Source organism: Rhinopithecus roxellana, chromosome 6, assembly GCF_007565055.1.
Source record: "Rhinopithecus roxellana isolate Shanxi Qingling chromosome 6, ASM756505v1, whole genome shotgun sequence".
Lineage (NCBI taxonomy): Eukaryota > Metazoa > Chordata > Mammalia > Primates > Cercopithecidae > Rhinopithecus > Rhinopithecus roxellana.
In genome coordinates this window covers 31,736,606-31,761,560 of record NC_044554.1, presented here as the reverse complement: position 1 = coordinate 31,761,560, position 24,955 = coordinate 31,736,606, and the positions used below count along the sequence as shown (strand labels likewise).

General features: G+C 37.3%; 1 protein-coding gene across 1 annotated transcript in view; it reads left to right on the top strand.

Annotated features, from left to right (window-relative positions):
* Positions 1-24,955, top strand: part of CNTNAP2 (contactin associated protein like 2) — a 1,672,147-nt gene that overhangs the window by 607,397 nt on the left and 1,039,795 nt on the right. Inside the window, 1 exon segment of the mRNA XM_030933000.1 lies at positions 17,260-17,431. Within this exon segment, the coding sequence (XP_030788860.1) occupies positions 17,260-17,431 (172 nt within the window).

Sequence of the window (24,955 nt, the reverse complement as noted above, 5' to 3'; positions counted from 1 at the left end):
ATTATAAGTTTCCTGAGGCCTCCCCAGTGCTGCAGAATGGTGAGTTAATGAAACCTCTTTTCTTTATAAATTACCAGTCTTGCGTATGTCTTTATTAGCAGTATGAGAACAGTCTATTACAGTATATCTTATTCTTTTCTTGTATATTTAATTCTCATTTTACTTTGAATAATTTATGAATGTTTTATTTCTTAAACCCAAAATTTATCTGAAATTCAGTTCATGGCGGCCAAATTTTCTGTGTGGTGTTTCTGCTGAATCCTGTTCATTACACTTGTTTTCTTGAGTTTTGTATTTTGGGATTGAGTTTAAATTTTTCAGGGCTTTGTCCTTAGTAATCCTATAACTCCAGAGTCAATCTAGAGAGGGGTTACACTTTATTTCAAAAGATACCAGCTTGGAACCATTTTTTCTATTTTAATTTCTTGATTTGGGTGTTATATCCAATAGTCAGTGTAAATTCAAAAGCCGTAATCTAATTCAGCAAGGTTGTAGCTTATGCATTCTCAAGAATTATCATTGTTTTTTGGAAAAAGAGAAAATACAAATTTTCTTGTCATCCCTCTTTGCTGACTAGTGGGTTTTTCTCCAGGATCTGCTTCACTGAGATTTTGGCATTCTCAGGTTTTATGTGGTGGGCCTAGGGGCATGAGGGAGTTCCTATTTTTGTGCAGGTCTATTACTTGATTTCTAATTCTGTTTGGCCTTCAATCCAAACTTCTGCATTATAAAGATTAGTAAATACTCTCTGAATACTATAGCTCACCATCAGCTTACACCCCGAATTTCAGTTATCTCTTTTTGTCTTGATACCCAAAAGCTCCTATTTTATTGGATGTTCAGATACATAACTTAAAAGGTGTGTATTATGTTTTATTTAGCATTTCTAGATGTTTGAAACTGGAAAATTTTCAGGCTCCCATGTTGCCTCATCCTAGAAAATATAATCCTTAGAGATTATTGTTTCTCTTTCCTATTATGTAATGTGATAATTACTGAATGTTAAGTATCTTAAATAAATTATCTCATATCAGAAAACTTATGTTATTATAAACATTTGGGGTACAGTTAATATTTTAGAAATGTTTTCAGATACAAAAAGCCATGTTTTAACATATCTCAGAATAGACATTATAATCTTGAAAAAAAAAACGCTTGATTTTTATTGAAGGGTTTTGTGATGAATGAAATTTCTAGGTGCTCTTGTAGCATTTTACATTTACATTTTAGCATTATGCTTCATCAGTGAACATGAAGACGTTTTTATAGCATATAAAAGCATATTATTTATACCAAGTATAGAAAATTGAAAAGCTTCAAAAGATTATATCAAGATTAATATTAATAATGCAAACAATAACAGTCACCATGACAACAAAGAAGAGAAGAAGCAGGAGGAAGAAGGGCAGTCACAGGCCAAGCACACTCCTAAGCATCAAAGCTAAAAAAAAAAAAAGGCAGAAAAATGTTAAGGTGACAAAGGGAAGAGCCCACGTTACCCAAAGCATTTCTTGCCTCACCAATTTCAAAGCAACTCCTGAGACAGAGCCTCACAATCTGGCTTTGTTATTGATTTGAAGTTAATATCAAATTAACAGAATACTAAAATATATTGTCATATATATAGAGGTATCCTGAAGCCAAAGAAAATTGTGCTTGATTTCCTACTATTTGGATTTTCCCTACCATCTTAATGCAGATAATTGTGAGTCTAGTTTATGTTCATATTTTACTTGTCCACATGCAATCATACTGACTTATATCATATATCTCTCAAATACAAAATATTTTTAAACGTGAGAAACTTTCATGCTATTCCATCAAAGCTGTCTAATTCAGACAAACGCTCAATGACAATAGCAGAACTGACTGAGCAGCTGCTGGGTGTCAGTCACTGTACTAGGGGCTTTTAATACAGTGTTTTATTTAACAGTTTACAAAAACCATAAGAACTGGGTATTATTAATTCCTTCCTTACAAATGAAAAAAACTGGAATTAAGACAGGATGAGTGAGTTAGTCAAGGTCACACAAATACATCTTAAACCAGTTCTGGCTATTCTGCAGCCCAAGCTTCCAACCACCAACATTGTATTTTTCAAAATATTGTATAATTTCATAGTAATTAACCAAATGTTTACACTTATAAGAAAAAAATCAGTAAGACAATATTATTTTATGTTATGACTGTATTTGCCTATGTTTTAGATATACTAGCAGTTTGTGGATATAAGGAATTAAAAGTTATCGGATGAAAAAAATTATTTATTTTATATTTTGCATTTTCTGTATTTATCAAAACACAACTGGGTCATGAAAAAAGACTATGTAAATAAATACATGAAAGTGTCAAACTATTCAGTTCGATTCTTCTGTACTTCCTTTTGTCGTGGCCCCTAGGCAACGATGGCTTTTTAAATCATTTTGTATAATTTGATTTGCAAACTGCTCAGCATCCCAGTTTGTCAAAATACTAGTCTGCTTGTCTAAGTTCTTTTCATTTTTATGTTCTTGTAAATATCTTTATGCTTATTAAAAGATACTCAAACATATCACTATCTTTTAATGTTAAGTCAACTTTAGTATAAGCATATTTTACATATAATGAGTATTATGTAAGGTGAAAAACCCACAAATAATATTAAAAAATAGTTGATACAACTAACACAATATAGTTATAATAAATATCCATGTATTAAAATAACATTCTAAACCTTAAATATTTTGAAATATTCTAGCTAAAGTATAGATAATTTAAAATAATATAGCTACTCTAAATGGTCCAATAAATTATACCAAATTAATTTTTATTAAATAAAGTCAATTAATCTAATAAATATCATTTTTTAAATAAATATGTTCTTATTTATATATGGCATAATAATTTGTAAATCACTACAAACGTATTTTGAATTTGGAAAACCAGATCATTTAGAGGGAAAAAAAGATCCTGGGCATTTTCAAAATACCTGAGTTTATTTCATTAGATAAATAAAAGGCTCTTGAACAGGAGCATAACAGAATCAGATTAATATTTTTGATAGAGACACCTCAAACGTCAAGACAGAAACAAATTAGAAGTGGGTAATAGAAAGGCTGTGGTAGTCTGGGCTCAGGTGGGCATAAAGAGAAAGCAGGCTATTCAACAGGTAGAATTAATATGACATGATGATGCATTTTGCAGAGTGAGGATGGAAGTGCCAGGATCAACTCTTGATTGATTAATGTGCACAAATTTATTGATAAAGAAATTGAAGCTAAGACTTTTTGAGTGACCAGTGATAGAAAGACAATGGCAGCTTACCAGCAGTATCTTGAGTTTTGAACATGAGTGAAACATTAAAATGAAGGAATCAAAATAAGCTTTGGATCCATTAGTGTTGAGTTCAGAGGACAGAGCTGAGATGGAGATATGATTAGAGACATCCTCCCATAGTTGGTAGTTGAAGCAATGGCTTTGGATGAGGTCTTTATTATGGAGACTCTACCAAGAAAACAGAAGTAGCCTAGAAACAACTTTAGGAACTTGCTCACTTACAGACGACGTAAGAGACAAGAAGTCAGTACAGGAGGTTGAAATGTGAAAAGTCAGAGAAAAGCCCCGGATAATGTAGTACGTTGTTAGCCAAAGAAAGATAAATTATCAAGAAGAGAGTGGCGCCTTCTCAAACTTTTTAATACTGCCATTTTATCTACTCATGTGAATGAGCAGTAATATTGTTTTTAATCCTATTATATTGCTATTTCTGTGGTTTATCTTCCTAATGAGATTATAGCATTCCTGAGGACAAAAGCAATATGTTTTAGGTGCTTAATAAATATTAAAAGGATTGAAATTACCAACACTATTTTTATCCTAGAAAAAAGTGATACTTAATATTACATCTTTACTTCCTTGAGGTCTTGGTGTCAGTTCTCTTATCAGAAAGGTCTCTGACCAGCAGTTTAATGCCATTCCTCTCTCCTGGCTCTGTATCTGCCTTACTCAATACATTTTTTTTCCATAAAAATTAACGTATTCATTTAACTGATCTTTCACCCAACAAATATAGAGAGGTCCATAAGTCTGGAAACCAATGTATATTATATTTTAAAGAAGATATTTTTGTCACTATTTTCAGACTTAATAAATACCTTATATCTTGATCTTCTCTCCTTTATCATATGGATTGTTTTAAGTAAGTAAGGTGGTGACTTTTAAGGTATGTGAATTTTGTATCAACAAATATTTCTAAAAGGATACATAGTGCTGTAATAAACATACATGGGCGTGTGTCTTTATAGTAGGAGCAGAAACCCAAACACCACACATTCTCACTCATAAGTGGGAGTTGAACAATGAGAACACATGGACACAGGGAGGGGAACACCACACACCGTGGCCTGTCAGGGGGTAGCAGGAAAGGGAGGGAAGAGCATTAGGACAAATACCTAATTCATATGGGGCTTTAAACCTAGATGACGGATTGATGGGTGCAGCAAACCACCATGGCACATGTATACCTATATAACAAACCTGCATGTTCTGCACATGTATCCCAGAACTTAAAGTAAAAAAATAAAAATCATTTATGAATCGCTGTTTCATAAAATGAATATACTAGAAAAGGAAAATAACATATTCAGAAGTGCATACACACACACACGCACACCCCATACACATATGTAACTAAATAAACCAATGCAGATAATTATAAATTGTGACAAATTCTGTAAGAAGAAATTAGTAGTTGAAGATCTAAAATGAAAAAAATTTATAGAATAATTTTAAATTGATTGGACTGGGAGGGCCTCTTGGAAGGTGACATTTGAACTGACCTGAATCATAAGAATAACTCAACCATGAAAAGTGCAAGGGAGAAAAATAGGCAGAAAGGGTTTGGTTTTCCTGTGATGCATAGACAAGAGTATGGCTGAAACATGGTGACCAAGGAGAGACATCTTAAGTATTCACTCCGAAAACTAGCAAAGTAGCCACACAATAACATGGCAGAACTATTGCTAAATATGATAAATTTCCTTGAAGAGTAAAGTATACATTACAGAAAAAGTAAAACTCATGTATAATTTTTATGCATATTTAATGGTTTAATTAATATTGTTTTAATTTGTAAATTTCAGAAGAGTGACTATCTAAGTGGGTGAATGTATCCTACAATTTTTAGGGTTAGGGATCTCTCTATGCCTAAATCTGCCTAAAAAGAGATACGAATTTACCTTGCAGTAAGAGTGAGGAGTCAGAATGTTCAGTCTTTGAAAGCCACAAAAGTCATCCTGGTTTGATCATATAGCATACATATATGAGAATCAAGTGTCAAATGCTACTGACAGATCTAGTAAGAGAAAGACTGAAAAATGTTCTTTTGTGGCCTGAAAATTTTAACTGACATTAGGAATAGCAATTTTATCAATAATCCATAGACATTGAATGCATAATAATGTTGAATAAAATATCTAAATTAGAGCTCTTGGATGACAGAATTTTTAGTGTTAAGTGTCATTTCAGTTGGAACATAACATTTTATACAATAGTTTTTATTTTGAAACAATTTAAAACTTACCAAAAAAATTGCAAGAAGGATAAAAGGCCACTAGTGTACCCTTCACCCAGAGACCTCCTTCAACTTTTGTTACTTGTTTGATAATGTCCTTGTATTAGTCTGTTTTCACACTGCTGATAAATACATATTCATGATTAAGCAATTTACAAAAGAAAGAGGTTTAATGGACTTACAGTTCCACGTGGCTGGGGAAGCCTCACAATCATGGTGCAAGGCAAGGAGGAGCAAGTTACATCTTACATGGATGGCAGCAGGCAAAGAGAGAGAACTTGTGCAGGGAAACTCCCATTTTTAAAACCATCAGATCTCATGAGATTTATTCACTATCACGAGAACAGCACGAGAAAGACTCACGCTCAAGATTCAATTACCTCCAACCAGATTCCTCCCATGACATGTGGGAATTGTAGGAGTTACAATTCAAAATGAGAGTTGGATGGGGACACAGCGAAACCATATCATTCCTCCTCTGGCCCCTTCCAAATCTCATGACCTCACATTTCAAAACCAATCATGCCTTCCCAACTATCCCCCAAAGTCTTAACTTTCTGCATTAACTCAAAAGTCCATAGTCGCCGGGCGCGGTGGCTCAAGCCTGTAATCCCAGCACTTTGGGAGGCCGAGACGGGCGGATCACGAGGTCAGGAGATCGAGACCATCCTGGCTAACATGGTGAAACCCCGTCTCTACTAAAAATACAAAAACTAGCCGGACGAGGTGGCGGGCGCCTGTAGTCCCAGCTACTCGGGAGGCTGAGGCAGGAGAATGGCGTAAACCCGGGAGGCGGAGCTTGCAGTGAGCTGAGATCTGGCCACTGCACTCCAGTCCGGGCGACAGAGCGAGACTCCGCCTCAAAAAAAAAAAAAAAAAAAAAAGTCCATAGTCAGACATCTCATCTGAGACAAGGCAAGTCCTTTCAGCTTATGAGCCTGTAAAATCAAAAGCAAGTTTGTTACTTCCTAGACCCAATGAGTGTACAGGCATTGGGTTACTAGAGCTATTCCAAATGAGAGAAACTGGTCAAAACAAAGGGGCTAAAGTCCCCATGCAAGTCCAAAATCCAGCAAGGCCGTCAAATCTTAAAGCTCCAAAATGTTTCCTTTGGCTTCATGTCTCATATCCAGGTCATGCAGATGCAAGAGGTGGGCTCCTGTGGCCTTGGGCAGCTCTGCCCCTGTGACTTTGCAAGGTGTAGCCCCATTCCTGGCCGCTTTCAAGAGCTGGTGTTGAGTCTGTGGCGTTTCCATGCACACAGTATAAGCTGTAGGTGGATCTACCATTCCGGGGACTGGAGGACGGTGTCCCTCCTCTCACAGCTCCACTAGGCAGTGCCCCAGTAGAGACTCAGTGTGGGGCCTCTGACCCCACATTTCCCTTCTGCACTGCCCTAGCAGAGGTTCTTTATGAGGGTCCCACCTCTGCAGCAAACTTCTGCCTGGGCATCCATGCATTTCCATACATCCTCTGAAATCTAGGTGGAGATTCCCAAACCTCAATTATTGACTCATGTACACCCACAGGCTCAATACCACATGGAAGCTGCCAAGACTTGGGGCTTCTATTCTCTAAAGTAACAGTCCAAGCTGTATCTTGCCCCCTTTTAGTCACAGCTAAAGAGGCTGGGACACAGGGCACCAAGTCCCCTAGACTGCACATAGCATAGGGACCCAGAGCCTGAACCATGAAATGATTTTTTCCTCCCTAAACCTCCAGACCTGTGATGGGAGGGGCTGCCGCAAAGTTCTCCGACATGCCCTGGAGATATTTTCCCCATTGTCTTGATGATTAACATTTGGATCCTCATTACTTATACAGATTTCTGTAGCAGGCTTGAGTGTCTCCTAAGAAAATGGGATTTTCTTTTCTATCACATTGTCAGGTTGTAAACTTTCCAAACTTTTGTGCTCTGTTTCCATTTAAAAACTGAATGCCTTTAACAGCACGCAATCACCCCTCGAATGCTTTTCTGCTTAGAAATTGCTTCCGCCAGATACCCTAAATCACCTATCTGAAGTTCAAAGTTTCACAAATCTCTAGGGCAGGGGCAAAATGCCACCAGTCTCTTTGCTAAAACATAACAACAGTCACCTTTGCTCCAGTTCCCATCGAGTCCCTCATCTCCATCTGAGACTACCTCAGCCTGGATTTCATTGTCCATATTATTATCAGCATTTTGGTCAAGTCATTCAACAAGTCTCTAGGGAGTTCCAAACTTTCCCACATTTTCCTGTCTTCTTCTGAGCCCTCCAATCTGTTCCAACCTCTGCCTGTCACCAGTTCCAAACTTGCTTCCACATTTTCAGGATTCTTTTCAGCAGCACCTCACTCTGCTTGTACCAATGTACTGTATTAGTCTGTTTTCATGCTGCTGATAAAAACATACCTGAGACTGGGCAATTTACACAAGGAAGAGGTTTAATGTACTTGCAGTGCCTTGTGGCTGGGGAAGTCTCACAAGCATGGTGGAAGGCAAGAAGGAGCAAGTCACATCTTACATGGATGGTGGCAGGCAAGAGAGAGAATTTGCGCAGGGAGACTCCCATTTTTAAAACCATCAGATCTTGTGAGACTTATTCACCATCATGAGAATAGCACAGGAAAGACCCACCCCCATGACTCAATTACCTCCCACTGGGTTTGTCCCATGACACATGGAAATTGTGGGAGTTACAGTTCAAGGTGAGAGTTGGGTGGGGACACAGCCAAACCATATCAGTCCTTTACAACAAAAGGACCCACTCTGGGATCACATGTCACACACTTTTTCTGACTCTCCAGTCTCTGACAATCATAAACATCTCTCACTTTAGTCATTTCTTCACTTTCACAACTTTCTCATTCTTGAATATTCTATCCCCGTCATTTGTCAGTTGTCCTGAAATTGGATTGGTTTGATGTTTCTTTGATATTATACCCAACCTTGTATTTTTGACAGATGTCTTACACACCATGCTTTCTTCTTCTCATTGAATCTCATCAGGTGGCCCCCAGTGTCAACTGGTCCTGTTACTCATGGTGATAACATTGATCACTTGATTATAAAGGGATCTGCCTGGTTTCTCCAATGTAAAGTGACTACTCTCCCCTTTGAAATTAGTAAACATATGTTTGTAATATTGGGGTACATAGTAGGTGTATATATTTATGAAGTACATAAGAGGTTTTGATATAAGCATTCAATCATGGGGACTGGGGTATCCATCTCAAGCATTTATCCTTTGAGTTACAAACAATCCAATTACATTATTTATTTTAAAATATACAATTATTATTGACTGTATTTACCCTATTGTGCTATCATATAGTAGGCCTCATTCATTATATGGGGGTGGTTTATGAGGTTTTTTTCAAAAAAACATATTTTTAAGGAGATAGTTTGAGGCTATGTTCTGCTTCCAACTTTCACCCACTTATTTGAGCACCTATTGATATGCCTTGCCTTAATTAATTATTAATATGATGGTTTCCAAATGGTGACTTTCTTCTTCCTACATTCCTATTACATCTATTACTTAGCATAGTGCTATTGGAGGAGCTTTCGATTTTCCCTATGTATTGATTCATTTTTAGACAGGCAGACCCTTGGATTCCTATTTTATTCAGTAGGATATGATCTATAGCTTCCTTTTTTTTCCTCCTCCCTTTTTTATTTTGATATTCAAAGTCTCTTTTTGATACTCAAATTATTTATTTTGTACACAAATTGTCCTTAATTTGGGGAGCAGAAGCCATTTCAGGCTGGCTCCTGTGTCATTCTGACATGGCCCCATCATTGTTTGGGCAGTTCTTTACTTACTGGTGCAGCAAAATGTTCCAGACTCTTATTGTACTTTCCGTAACACAGTTTAGAATAGTCATTTCTCCAAGGAGTCTTGGTTTTGCCTAGCATAGAAACCAGGATCTGGGAAACAGGACTATTCATTGCTTTGAGAGGGACCCTGTTCATAGGCTGTCCCCAGTGGATGATAGGAACCATCTGTATATTGACCAAATATACAATTTCATTCATATTTATTTCTGTATCTATCTACATATAGTGAAAACCACAAATTTATACTAATTGATTAAATCCTAATGCAAATCCACCGGGTTCATTCTGCCTTTTTTTTTTTTTTTTTTTTTTTTCTTTTTTGAGACAGTCTCCTCTGTCACCCAGGCTGGAGGGCAATGGCACGATCTTGGCTCACTGCAACCTCCACCTCCCAAGTTCAAGCATTTCTTCTGCCTCAGTCTCCCGAGTAGCTGGGATTACAGGTGCACGCCACCACATCCAGCTAATTTTTTGTGTCTGTAGTAGAGATGGAGTTTCACCATGTTGGCCAGGCTGGTCTCAAACTCCTAGCCTTCTGACCCGCCCGCCTCAGCCTCCCAAAGTGCTGGGATTACAGGCATGAACATTCTGTCTTTCTTATGTTTCATATATGTACCCTCTTTCTTTGACATTGAGAATTTGGCTCTCAGTATCCTCCATGTATTTATTTATTTGCTCAATCATCCTGTACTATAACCAATCTCCCAGCCATGTGGGGTGGAGATCCTGTGTGGATGTCCTCTGTGCACAGGTCCTGGACACCACTAGACCCTCTTCCACTGAACCACTCTATCTTCCTGCCTGCTTGGACCCTAGTTTTTTTGAGGCTGTTTTCCTGCCCCTGCTCAATGGGTTTTTGACTAAGTTATTCAGGAAGGTTGAGTAAACAGTAGAGATTAGGAGACATTTTGTGCAATCTGCCAAGATCAAATTGAAAGGAAGACAGTAGGTGGTTTTAAACATCCTTAAAGCATTCCACCAGCCTCCCTTGGACCTCCCAACCCTCCCAACTTTAAAATAAGCAGAGAGAAGCTTTATATGCACTTGGTTTTAAACATGTAAATTTTTCAACCTTGTTGTCTACTGTTTGCTTTTTCCATATCATCAGATGAACATTATAACTTATAACAATTTAGGTTGCCATTTTAATGTCAAAACAAATATCAGCAAATTTTTCACTGATGTATTTCTGAATCAAAATTTTAAAACCTTGAAAATGCATGTGTTTTCTTTGTCAGCAAGAATAGCAATGTACTGAGTGGAGTTCAAATCAAGTATGAAGTTTTTATATGCAAGTCTTGAAACAGAAATTTCAGACATGCCAGTAAAGTGATATAATTACAATGTTCCTGTAAAGAAGGAAGGTTTCCAGTGCAGAGAAAGTAAGATGCAATTGAGACTGACAAGATTATAATTCACTGTGGGTGTTGTAACACACTGTCAGATTGTAGAAACCAGTTACAATAACCCATGTATAGACATTGTATTTTTTATTCCAAATTCATAGAAATTTAAAGATATAACAAAAACATGCAAAAAATTTACCTTTATTCTATATTATCTTTTTACTAACTTGACACTTTTTTGTTACGTTCACTTTAGTACCATTTTACAGCTATTCATTTTTGACCCTCAAAATGCCAGCTGCAAATTTATGTTGCCAGAAAATCCCACTATTAATCTTCTAAGTATGTTAAATCCTGAGCTTTGCAGTAGTCACTGAAGGTATCACAGACACAAACACACTAGTATTTTTACTGAAATTTTATTTGTTCATAAAGGGAACAAACACAGAAAATAAATAATAGGTCCTCCTCTGTTTCCAAGGGAGTTAAAGCCAGCAGGAGGTTCAGTATCAGAGATCCAACATCTTTAACTCATTGTTGACTAAGGGAACTGTCAATATTCCACCAGTTACAGAACGTTTTGCAGGTGTGAGCAATCTTCAGGTTCTAATTATTCAAGCTGATTTGAGAAAATAATAGCAGGATGTGTTTGTTACACTTTGTATTAGTTATATATTGCTGCATAGTGCATTGCCTCAACACTCAGTGGCTCGATGTAGTACTAATTTATTATCTCTTCTTTTCCATAAGAGGCCAGTAATTTAGGAGCTGCTTGGCTGGGCAGTTCTGACCTGATATTTCTTGTGAGACTTCAGATACATGTTTCCTAGAGCCACAATCAGCTGATGGCTTTCTAGGATTAGAGGCTCCACTTCAAGATGTCACACTCACATGGCTAGCAAGCTGCTGTTGGCACTTGGTAACAGGCTTTAGTTCTCCTCGTAGGTGCTTCTCCATCTCAGTACTTGAGGGTTTCCATGGCTTTTAGGCTGGCTTCCCTGGAGTAAAGGATCAAAAGACCAAGGTGCAGCCTCTAATGCCTTTATACTTAACCTTGGAAATCATATCACCTTGTTACTACCGTAACATTCCATGTGTCACACGGAGCAGCACTGATTGTGTGGGAGGGAACTATACAGGCCATAAATATTAGGAGGTATTTAAAATAACATAATGTGAAGACTTATGGCCATCTTGGAGACTGATTGCCAAGATGTTCACCCTATTGCCCACAGAAATTCGTATCTTCTTCCACAAACGAAGTACACCCAACTTCTTCTGAAAGCCATCCAAAGTCTCATTCCATTAGGCCATCTGCTCAAACTCCAGGACCTCATTGTCTAAGTCTAGTCAATCCAAAATGAATCTCAGAGAGTTCCAAGAGAAAATGAAGCTGTTTAGGTATAGTCACTCAAGTATCACTTCCCAAGTACAGTTGTCAATCTTAAGACCTATGAGCAAGTTTTGTGCCACCCTCACCCTACATATACAATGGTAGATTATGCACAGAGAAACCAAATTAGACTCTCTGGTTCAAAAATGGAGAAAATGAGAGAGACAAAGAAGTCAGTGTTCCATAGCAGTTTTGCAATCCAGTCAGGCACATGTTGGTCATTCTTGATTAGGACTCAGTCATGCTGTTTTCTCGAAATGATTCTCCATAGCTCTTGGCTCTGTCCTCTGTGTTAGTTCTGCCACTCTACGTCATCCTTTTTTATATATATAGAAGGTTGTCTGTGTTTACAGCTGCATAGCCTCTTGACCATAAAGTTTGGAGGTCGAAGGCCTTTTTCTATTTTGTCCCACCTCTGTTCCTTTCAGTACAAGCTGGTGGTGTTACCTCCAATATAGTTATCTTAAAAATGAATGCACTTTGGGAGGCCGAGGTGGGCGGATCATGAGGTCAGGAGATCGAGACCATCCTGGCTAACACAGTGAAACGCTGTCTCTACTAAAAATAGAAAAAATTAGCAGGCGTGGTGGCGGGCGTCTGTAGTCCCAGCTACTCGGGAGGCTGAGGCAGGAGAATGGCGTGAACCCGGGAGGCGGAGCTTGCGGTGAGCCGAGATCGCGCCACTGCACTCCAGCCTGGGCAACAGAGCGAGACTCTGTCTCAAAAAAAAAAAAAAAAAAGAATGGACTTTATATGAATTTTATTCAGGTTTACTCCACTTCATAAAAGGCACATCCACAATTATATAAAGATAAGCTCACCCTGACCCCTTGAGCTTCTATATTCTATAGATCTACAGAAGGAAAAGGCTCTTAGATCATTAAATCCCTATTGTTTAACTGAAAAGACTTGTAAAGCATAAATTAAACTGTTTAGTGGGTCTTCTGTCTCATGGAGTGTCCCTCTGAGGAATACCTAATAATTTTCTCAGGTCTTTATGTAGATTTTGTAATCACACTTCCTTGTCATCTTTAGATTGTGTTTCCTGGAATTTGATCTTTGCTTGGCAATGTGATTTCTTAATGTTTGCATTGTTCACCATCTGGAGAGACTGGAATTGAAAGAGCATTTTACTTTAAAATTCAGTATTGCCTGGCTTCTTCATTCGTGATAGTTCTTCTTTAGCTTCTTCTCTCCCATTTTTTTTTTTCTTTTACTACAAACATAAGATGCCAGACGGTTCCTTCAATACTTTACCTGGAAATATCCTTAGCTAGATTATACAATTTCATTTAAGTATATCTTTTTATTTTCCATATTATCACAAGCAACAATGTTGCTAAACTTTCCACTGGAACATAGCGAAAATCTAATTTTCTCTCATTTCCGGTAACACTTTCCTCACCTTCCTTTAAGTCATTACAGCTCCTCAAGAGCCATCAAGTTTCTTTTAAGGCCTGTCCCACAACTTGCATATTCTGGTCCCTAAATCACTGCCACATTTTTAGGTTTCTATTATAATTCTCTGCCAATATCAAATTCTTTTTTTTTTTTTTTTTTTGGCTCTAAAGTATTCTATTTTAGTTTGTTTTCAATTTTTATTTCCACAGATTTTAGGGGAAACAGGTGGTATTTGGCTACATGAGTAAGTTATTTAGTGGTGATTCATGAGATTTTCGTGCACCCATCACCTTAGCAGTATACAATGAACCCAATTTGTAGTCTTTTATCCTTCACCCCTCTCCCACTCTTCCACCCTGAGTCCACAAAGTCCACTGTATCATTTTTATGCCTTTGCATTCTCATTGCTTAGCTCCCACTTATGAGTGAGAATGTACGATGTTTGGTTTTCTATTCCTGAGTTACCTCACTTAGAATAATAGTCTCCAGTCCCATCTGGGTTGCTGTGAATGCCATTAATTCATTTAATTTTATGGCTGAGTAGTATTCCATTGCATGTATATATATTTAAAAACACATGTTTATAGCAGCACAATTCACAATTGCAAAAATATGGAACCAGCTCAAATGCTCATCAATCAACAAGTGGATAAACTATGGTATATATACAGTGGAGTACTACTCAGCCATAAAAAGGAGTGAATTAATGGCATTCACAGCAACCTGGATGGCATATCCAAACATCAAGTTCTTTATTTGATATCTATTGTTGCATAACATATCACCTTAGAATTAATTTCAAACCATGATGAATATTCATTACCTCTCCTGGGCCACTCCAGAAGACTGTGTATGACATGGTGACTGACTTTCCACAAATTAAGCCATCTCAGAGACCAAGTGCAGAGTTTTCTATTGTTCACAGAAGTCAGGCCTAACTGGTTATAGAAGGGGACAAAAAAAGGGTGTGAAATCAGGAGCCAAAGATTAATGATGTCCATCTTGGAATATTTAAAGATAATGTATGGAAAGAAAAAACTTAATGAATATGCAGTATTTTGTCCTGTAATTATCTTCTCCTAGAATATATCTCCTATTGGAAAATAAAAGGACCTAACAACTTCAAAATTACCGAGATCAAACAGAACATTTTTTTAAGTGACTGATGACGTCTTGTTTTACAATTTTAATTGTACCCAATTTGTAGTAATCGATGTTTATGCAACTGCTATGCTTCAGAGTAGCTTTTATTTTCACAGATACATCCGTTCATTTTGAAATCTTTCAAACAGAGTATGGATATGGTGAGACTCCCAGTTATTTAAAAAAAAAAAAAAAACAGAAATGAGAGTCTTCTTAAGAGTGGTCAGTAAGTTACAACTGGGTGTTTTCTCTCTGCTAAGTTTACACATTACAGTCTATTCAATTTTACCTTGATTAAACAATTGAAAATCATGTGTGTGCATGCAACTGGTCTAAACAGATCATTTATCTAATAACAGCATTTTTCCAAAGGGACTAAGTCAATGCAAATGAAAAAAATGTGGTTGACTAGAAAATACACACACACACACACACACACACACACACACACACACACACGAGCCATATATTAACATTAAAATAGAGTCTCATATGGATTTTTTTAGGTCAAGAAGTTCATTCAAATACAATCTTATTTTTATACAGTACTGTGTTAATAGAAAATAAAATATACCTTTGTGATTAATCCTTAAAGGAGATTCAAATGACAGTTATTGGACTTTAAATATTGTAATCCATTAACGAAGAGAGAAAGAAGTTTTCTGCTATACTAAAATACTATCCTTAGTATCCTTAGTCAACAAGAATAGGATTTTTTCTTTTTTTTTTTTTTGAAAACTGAGTCTCGCTCTATTACACAGGCTGGAGTGCGGTGGCGCGATCTCAGCTCACTGCCAGCTCTGCCTCCTGGGTTCACGCCTTTCTCCTACCTCAGCCTCCCGAGTAGCTGGGACTACAGGCGCCCACCACCATGCCCAACTAATTTTTTGTATTTTTAGTAGAGACAGGGTGTCACCGTGTTAGCGAGGAGGGTCTCGATCTCCTGACCTCGTGATCCGCCCGCCTCAGCCTCCCAAGGTGCTGGGATTAGAGCCGTGAGCCACTGCACCAGGCTGAATATTTTTAAAATATCACTTAACAGTTGACATGGTTTGATAGTGTCCTCACCCCAATCTCATCTTGAATTGTAGTTCCCATAATCCCTATATGTCATGGGAGAGACCCTCTGGGAGATAATTCTATCATTTCATAATAGTGAGTGGGTTCTCACGAGATCTGATGGTTTTATAGAGTCTTTTCCCCACTTTGCCTGACACTTCTCCTTGCTGCTGCGCTGTGAAGAAGGACGTGCTTGCTTTCCCTTCTATCATGATTATAAATTTCCTGAGCCCTTCCAAGATTTTCTCAACTGTGAGTCAATTAAACCTCTTTTCTTTATAAATTAGCCAGTCTTGCCATGTCTTTGTTAACAACATGAGAACAGACTAATTTAATGGCGAATTTTTGTTTTATTGAAAATTCACTTTTATCCATTTAATGGAACATTTGGTTCCAACCCATTTTATATAAATTGTTTATTGTTACAGATATAATATTAGATGAAGTGAATGTGTCAATAACTTCAGATTTGCAAGCAGACGAATTAGTACAGTTTAAATTTGCCCAGTAGGCAGATTTGATGTGGTGAACCATATGAAAAGTAGAAACTCTGGGGACTTTCTTTGGACACTTAATGGGTTTGAAAAAATATCATTCTCTTACGGCCTACAAATTTTCCATCCATAATGCATGTTTCTACCCAATTATGCATGTTTCTCTTAAAAAGATACAATAGTAATTGATTGGTGGTGATCTGTTAAAGTTATTTAGCAATAAACTCTTAATGTCTGATTTCAAGGTTGGTGTATGCATTCTATTTCTTAACAGAATCAACAGTATTTACTGTGTGTGCGTGTATGTGTGTGTTTGTGTGTGTGTGTGTGTGTTCTTGTTACTTGCTCTTTTAGTTCCATCTGTTATTATTTACTAGTATTTACACCATATTATGATCTACTATTTATACCATATTAGATAGCTTGTAGATGTATGTTCAAAGCAGGGTGGCTGACCCTTATGCTTAAATTTATTTCCTTCTAATGTTCCCTTAGATTTTATAAATTTAAAAAACAGCATCTGTAATGCAAATATGTCTTTGTAATGAGTTACACACTGATCTGCTTTATTTCATAATAGTAAGTTTGGCTTATTTGACATCTGAATAACAGGCAATAGGGAATAAAGAAAATAGAAATAAGTGTCAAAGAAACAAGAAGACAGTTGGATAGCTGCGAAAGTTCTAAAGTTTTGTATCCTAATCTCTGAGGCCTGTCTCAGCAGAGACAGAATAACAGTGAGTCTTTGTCAGCAGAGGGACAGAAAGATGTGACAGTGAGAAAGATGATGTGAAAAGAGAAAATTTGAGTGACAGTAGACCCCAGAGGCAATCATTGACCTGGTAACCCATTACAATTCAACCCTGACTTCTTCCTCTGTAATAATCTCACTTTCTCAAAAAACTTCCTTTTTCTACACTGAATATAACATCAGCAAGGATCAAAGAAACAGTAGTTGGATGTGATGGCTGTGGCCAGGTAAAATACCCACAAGAAGTTTGGTGAAGCATACTGTACACCAGATTAACATTCCCATTTCTTCTGTTTCACAGGTTTTCTGAACCAGATGAATAACTCAAGTCACTCTGTTCTTCAGCCTTCATTCCAAGGATGCATGCAGCTCATTCAAGTGGACGATCAACTTGTAAATTTATACGAAGTGGCACAAAGGAAGCCGGGAAGTTTTGCAAATGTCAGCATTGACATGTGTGCGATCATAGACAGGTAAATGATGTTTTCATCCTACCTCACGTTATCCGTACTTTCCAAATCTATGTTTCTGTTGTGAGACCAGGGAAACATCCAAAAGGAAAAATAAATATTAAAGAAAAACAGGTAAAGCGGAAATTACCATTCAAAGTATGTATTGTATATTTGTGATATTAGCCGTGTTTATGTTTATGTTTTTATTTTATATATGTATATACATATAAAAACACACTGTGGTGTTGCATATATAACACACTGTGGTGTTGCATATATAACACACTGTGGTATTGCATTTGTTCAACAGGCTCCAATCAGAGAATCTTAGCCTTCAACGAGTAGTTTTGCAAGCAACAGCAGTGTGGTAGAGAAACTCACAGTTTATTTTTAGTTTTGCTTTCTGTGTCTACAAGCAGAAATGTGCCTTCTCTTTCTGTCTCAATCATGACTTGGCCTCAGCATGTCCTTCCAAAACCCACTTCTGAAAGAAAAGGAATATTACAAAAGTGTCAGTGGGCAACATGGGTATTTTGAAGCAGAATATTTAGAGTAACTGGTCCAGCTTTCAAAATACACATATTAAAATATGACAAAATCAAATCTTTATTGGTTTTGCAAATCTGGGTAGAAATTTTTAATAAAAAACTTTAATTGTATTCTCACACAGTGGAAAGATGCAACTTCTATGTGAAATATTATGATTATACAGCATACATGACCTTAACATACTTATAGATAGTGCCTCTCATTCCACTATGAACAAGTTTCATTTTGAGATGCTTGGTCTGTAAACGAACTATGTATGATTTGAAGTTAACCTAGTGAATTTATATGATTTTCTAAGATATATTTAAATCTTTTGAGGAAGAACTGTCTTATTCTAAAAGATCATTTTATTAATTTTGTGTTTAGGGAAGATAAAAGTTCTTTAAATTTTTTTAAAATTTTGAAATAAGATATTAATCCTATCTCAGTCTACCCACAACAAAATGTAGTCCGTAAGTGTTTAACAAATTTATTTTATTCAAGAAGAAATATTTTAAGAAGTCACTCAATAACGAATTTTACAAACATAAAAAATAATCTATTTTGAAGTAAGTTTGCTTTCATATAATCTGAATAAGATGGCGTTCATGTAAGTTACAGTTTGTGGTGGCTGTAAGATATAACTTTTATAAAGCCTTCCCATGTTTGTAATAATACTTTCTGACATAGTATACTGCTTATTTCTATTCATTTATGCAAGTACTGATCTTAGTAGCCTACACAGTTTATATTCCAATAGAAAAGTGAACAGTTTTAATGGAAATCCACTCCTAATTATTGAGCCATTAATAATGTATCAGCTATTATTTCTGCCTAGAGCAAGTGGCAGCAATAATCAGAAAAGCTGAGATGAATGTTTAAAGAACATTCGTTCTGATTTTAGGTAATTATCTACATATTATAATTGTTTTATACAGAAAAAAATATTTTCTTCATAATAGTTATGGAGTTTTTTAGAATCTACTCTTTTTTTTCAGGTCAGTAACTATAATGATACAATAATTTTATTACCTCTTTCAGCTTAGTAAATGGGCTAGGTAACATGTTACTGTTTCTCTCTAAACATCGTGTTTCCAGGCATTGTACAGAAATTGTTTGCTACTAAAGAAGGAAGGTTGATATGTTGAGATATTAATGTTTTACTCTAATAGAGACAGGAGTTAAATTGGTCCCGAAAGAATGAATGGGATTTTGGTAAATGAAGAAAACGGAAGGTGATACTCTTGGTTGGGAGACCAACACAAGGGAGGGTACAGAAAAAAGAAGACAAATTTCAATTTTTCACAGATACAGAGATACACAAAATTTTTTTTTTTTTTTTTTTTTTTTGCCAAAATAGGTCAGGCCCAATATTCATCTTGCCAAGTTTCCTGCAGCTAAAGGAACAAAGTTCACACCTTTCTTATTCTTTATTCTTTAGGATGACAAATGAAAAGATTAGCTGCAGGGAAGTAGTCACCTGTGACACTTCTCCGCACATTTTCTAAACCCATTATGGAACCTATTTTTAGCTTATACTATTTTTTTTAAGGCAACAACATCTGTACATTAAATACCAACGTGTGAAACAGCAGATTCCTTTAGTCACCTAAAATGTTTCCAGTTCAAAATCTTAAGCGTAAAGTGCTGTACATTCATAGGTATGAGACAGGACTGTTTTACTTAAACCACTGAAGAGTGTGTTGATGATATCACCCTTAATCTGTGTCTTCCCAGGTGAAAATACCAGCGGTTTTAGTCTGTCCTCATTGAGCAGTGATGTATCCAGATAACCTTTTAGCGAGACACCCCTAACACATCTGTGCTTCCTTCTTCTCACTAAGACTTTGCAACTGCCCCATATCTACAACTTTCTTTTCAGATTACCCAAATTCTCCCAAAGGAAGCCTACACTGGCTCTTTCTTTTCTCCTTCCCAGTTCCAGCTTGATCGATTTGAGAGTTATTTTTGAGAGGGGGGGAAAAAGGTATAAGTGAGAATGTAGGGGAAAAAAAAAAAAGAGCTATAGAAGCCTGACTTTTATAAAACATTTGGAGATAATAGTCACAGCTGCAATGATTTGATGAGTAGAACTTAGGGAAACAGTTGGGGGAATATTTGTCTGAAGGAGTTTTTCTTTGTGTTGTATTGGAATACCCTATCATTTGAACTTTATTTTTTCTGATTTGTATGTCAATTTGCATGTGGCTTATTTTGTTCATGTGCTTATTTTCTGAACACAGCTTTGAATCAAGGAAAGAGCAAGCATGCCAAGCTACAGAATTATGCATTCAGTATTTATTTTCTGAGTGCATGCTAGATGTCAAGCTATTCTAGGCACTTGGAATAAATCCTTGAACAGGACAGATAAAGATTATTGAAAATTCTAAGCTCACATGGTGGAGGAAGGGGAGGAAGGAGAGATGACACACTATAATTAAAAAGTAAATAATCTAGCAAGTGAGAAGGAATAAATTCTATGGGTAAAAATACTAGAACAAAACAAGGAAGGCTGGCATGTCAGTAGATCAAGGTGTTGAGTTGTAGTTTAAATAGGTTGATCAGGATAAGCCTCCATTGAAAAGATAATATTAGTGCAAGACTTGAAAGAGGTAACTGAATGTACTAATGCAGGGAAAAAATGTTTCACCCAGAGAGCACAGGCAACCAAAGAGGCATTTGCATGATCCAGGGTCAGTATGGAAGCGAGGGTGGCAAGTTCAGGAGGTCAAGAATAGTTGAAGGAATAGAGGCCAGAGCAAGCCCTCCTCACATGTAGGTTATTGTAAGGGTGTAGCTTTTATTTTGAAGGAATACAGGAGTCATTTGCAGCATTCTAAATAGAGCAGCGTGATGTACTCATGTCTTAAAAGGATGAATCTGGGCTGTAGGAGCAAGAAAGCTCCTACAGGAGGCTAACTGAAATTATGCCATTATAATCCAGGTGAGAGACGCTTGTAGCCTAGACCAGGGTGCTAGTACAAGAAGTAGTGAGATGTGGCCAATTCTGAATGCATTTTGGAGGCAGAGTCAGTAGGGTTTCTTTACAAATTAGATGTGGGGTGTGAAAAATAGAGAAAATAGGAATAAATCCAAATGATTTGCTAAGAACAGCAGGAAGAAAGGAGATGCTATCTCTTCAGATTGGGAAGGCTAGTTGGAGAGAAAATTAGTCAAGGGGGCTAAAGAAAACAAGTCAGAAATTCAAGGTTGGACATGAGTTGAAATGTCTACTGGACTACTAAGTAGAAATGTCAAGAAGATAGTTGGATATATGCATGTAACAAGCCTGTGTCTGCAGGTTACAGAATAAACCTTTGTGCTTGACAGAATCCCTTTTGTTTAACTATTGAGGGTCTTTGTTATCTTTAGTTACATTTTATAAGCAGTCATAGAACTGGAAGGGGAGGTGGTGGATAATGGGCAGGAAGTGTTCTGTAACAATGGAAGCTGCTAGCTTGGGCCCCTCAGTGATATCCTGCTCTTAGAGAGGAGGGTTGTCAGCAAACCTTCAGTTCCTAAAACATTCTCTGAGAAAGGTAAAATACCCAGAGATAACATTTTTGTTTCTCCTTGCGTTGTTACTCTCTTTTACTCATTCCTGGAACCCTTGCATGATTGACTGCTTGTGGCAAACATCTTAAGATGCCTGACTCAACTCTTATTCTCAATATTTTTGTCTCCAGCCTCTTTCCGGGTGTTAAAACCTGAGAGCTCAAACCTTCAGAAACACTCCTTTAGCCAGAGTTAGGTCCATTCACTTCTTCCCTCAAGAGAGAATCACGAGGAGAACCATAGGGTCTTTCAAAGTTGGGGAGGGGGAGTGCTTGGGGAGGGATGGACATTGCGGAAGAGTCAGGGAGGGTATTAGGAGATTGAGTGAGTCAGTCCTTGCAGGTATTGGTCAGAATTCCTAAACTCGGAGACTCGCTACAACAGACATCGGCCTCAGAACTTGTGAATTGGTGTAGAATTACTGTTTGATTTGTTTTTCTTGGTTGTAGCCAGGACACATGGTTAGGAAGAAGCTGATGTTAACATATTTTGAGCTTAATTAGGTGGTGATCATGCTTGATTTGACAATTTTTTTGTGTGTTTTGTGAGTAATAGTGAAGTCCATTTTGCAATTGTGGTTTCTATTTCAGTCCTAAGAGCACTCTTCACAGCCCAGCTGCCAGAGGAATGTTTTTTGCTTTATGCTAGGCAGAAGCAGAGATGAGACACAGTCCTGGCTGCTAAGAGCTAAGCAGAAGTCAGCTGTGGTGTTCTTGGGAAAGCTTTTGTTCTTCTGATACAGTTGCCCTTCTTGGTCTCCACCATCCTTGGTTAAATGTAGACCTGATGTCTAGAGCTGTAGAATCAAGAAAACCATAGATCAAGCAGCCCCTGAAACTAATTTGTATGTGAAAAATATCAACTATCATTTATCTAAGTAATTATGAGTTAAGTTTTATTTTTCTTGGAGCCAAAAACACCTGCCCTTTCCCTAGTCCACACTGCTAAAATTAACCAGTACCATCATTTTACCAGAATACAGAAGAACAAATTCTCAAATATGGAAATGACTTTGAAAGAAAAGATAATACTTTTTGGAGTGTATTAAGTTGCATTTTAGTCATGTACCCTAGAGATTGAAATTTGGGGACTAAATAACTGTTTAGAGGCCAAAGCAAATTCCTATTGTTAAAGTCAGCACTAGTAAAAAGTGACTCATTAGAATTAGAATCTTCCCTGCTCTTTCCTGTCTACCTCCATTAAAAATATATTAAAAAAAAAATTTAGAAACAAAATCAATAAACATCCCAGATAACACAGAGAGCAGAAAAGGAAATGCAAATGGCCCAACTTAAACATAGCCTATAAAATTACCACTTGAGAAATTATGAATAGACTAGATCCTATTCCAGAGTTAGCAATTAAGTCTTCATTATATTTTTGGATGAAGTACATAATCACAGACCCAGTTTTTCTTTAATTCAATGTTTTCTTTTCAAGAATATCCAGTTTGATTTTTTTTCTTTCAAAGAAAAGAATAAGTAAATAAATTTTCATAAGAATAAGTAAATAAATTTTCATAAGAACGTTTAATGAGGATTAGGTAGATACATGAAAAATATCTCAAAACTAAATTGACTCTGTTGGAAAGGTGAATGAGAGCAGTCAAGAAGGATGATACAGTTTGGCTGTGTATCCCCACCCAAATCTCAAGTTGATTTGCAATTGCCATGTATCAGCGAAGGGGACTGGTGGGAGGTGATTGAATCATGGGGGTGTATTTCACCCTTACTGTTCTCATGATGGTGACTGAGTTCTCATGAGATCTGATAGTTTAAAAGTATAGCACTTTCCCCTTCACTCACTCTCCTGCTGGCATGTAATATGTGCCTTGCTTCCCCTTTGCCTTCTGCCATGATTATAAGTTTCCTAAAGCCTCTCCAGCTGTGTGGGGCTGTGAGTCAATTAAACCTCTTTTCTTTATAAATTACCCAATCTCTAGCAGTTCTTTACAGCTATGTGAAAATGGACCAAAACATAAGAGGTCATGAGTTTCTATAAAAGCAGGCTTAAAATCTGGATTCGTAACTTAGATGAAGAAAACATGTAACATTTATCATTTTCTAAAATTTGTCTTAATTCGCTAATTTCCTATTTCTAGGCAGTAGCAGAAAAGATAAATACTTGAACACATACATTTTGGAACTGTAATCACTCCTCCTTTCTGTGTATATTCAGTCAACATGGAAGTTGATCTCAGTCAAAGGTAAACTTCCTTTTGTGCTTGTACTACCATTTCAAGAGTTCTCCTAGATGCCCTAGCGTGGCTTGGGTCAGAGTCAGCTTATGCGATACCTCATCACCACAGGGGTGGGATCTGTCCCACCTGCTCCACCGACGTTCCCTCTGAGCTCTCTGCGAGTCCCCAGCCTGGTCGGTCTTCAGAGTCCCACCTCAGTCCCTGCCACCCACTGTCATGACACCTGTTCCTGCTGACCTTCAGATATGACATGGATATTGCCGGACTTCGATTCTGGGATCTGTGTTGAAGGTGATAGCTATTCCTAGCTTGTGTGAATCCCATTTGGTTTTAGCATTGAGAGTCCCACATCCAGAGAAACCCCTCAGTTCTGGGTAAACTAGCATAGCTGGTGATTATACACACTAGGTGTTCTTTCTCCTAATACCTTCATCTGATCTACCAGCCATCTAAGCATTTTATAGGCCCTATAGGGACACACAGTGATTTCTGTATCTTTTGGAGACTACATACAAGCTGAAATGAATCATGGCATATGTGTTGTCAGGGAGAGGTTAGGCAATGGGGATAGCTTCCTTAGGCTACACTCCCTTTGCTTCAGCATGCCATCACTCCATATCTGCTCTACACAGCCACTCAGGCTGACATGAGGCCCTTTACACATTAGACCCTCAAAGGCCATCATAGGATTCCTAAGTCTCTGCTATGTAAACCAAATATAAAATTCTAAGCCCTCAAACTGACTGATGAACCCTCCCCTCAGCCAAGGGCATTCCAAATAATCCTGAAAAAAAAAACAAATTAGTTTAAGTCAGACATACCTCACAGACATCAACACAGAGACCTTAAGACTGATTGAATAGTCTCTTTAAGTCTGATAAGAAGCATTTACAATCCATTCTCTCTGAAGCTTGCTACCTGGAGGCTTTATCTGCATGATCAAAGTTTGGTCACCATGGCCCCTTATCCTAACTCAGACATTCCTTCCTATTAGTTCTATGGCTTTAAATAATAACTCTTTCAACCAGTTGCCAATCAGAAAACATTTAATTCTACCTATCACCTGGAAGCCCCTGCTTTGAGTTGTCCCACCTTTCCAGATGGAACCAACGTATATCTTACATATATTGACTGTTGTCTCACGTCTCCCTAAAATGTGTAAAACCAAGTCATAGCCCAACCACCTTGGCCACACGTCCTCAGATCTTCCTGAGGATGTGTCATGGGAAATGTCCTTAACCTCAGCAAAATAAACTAAATTG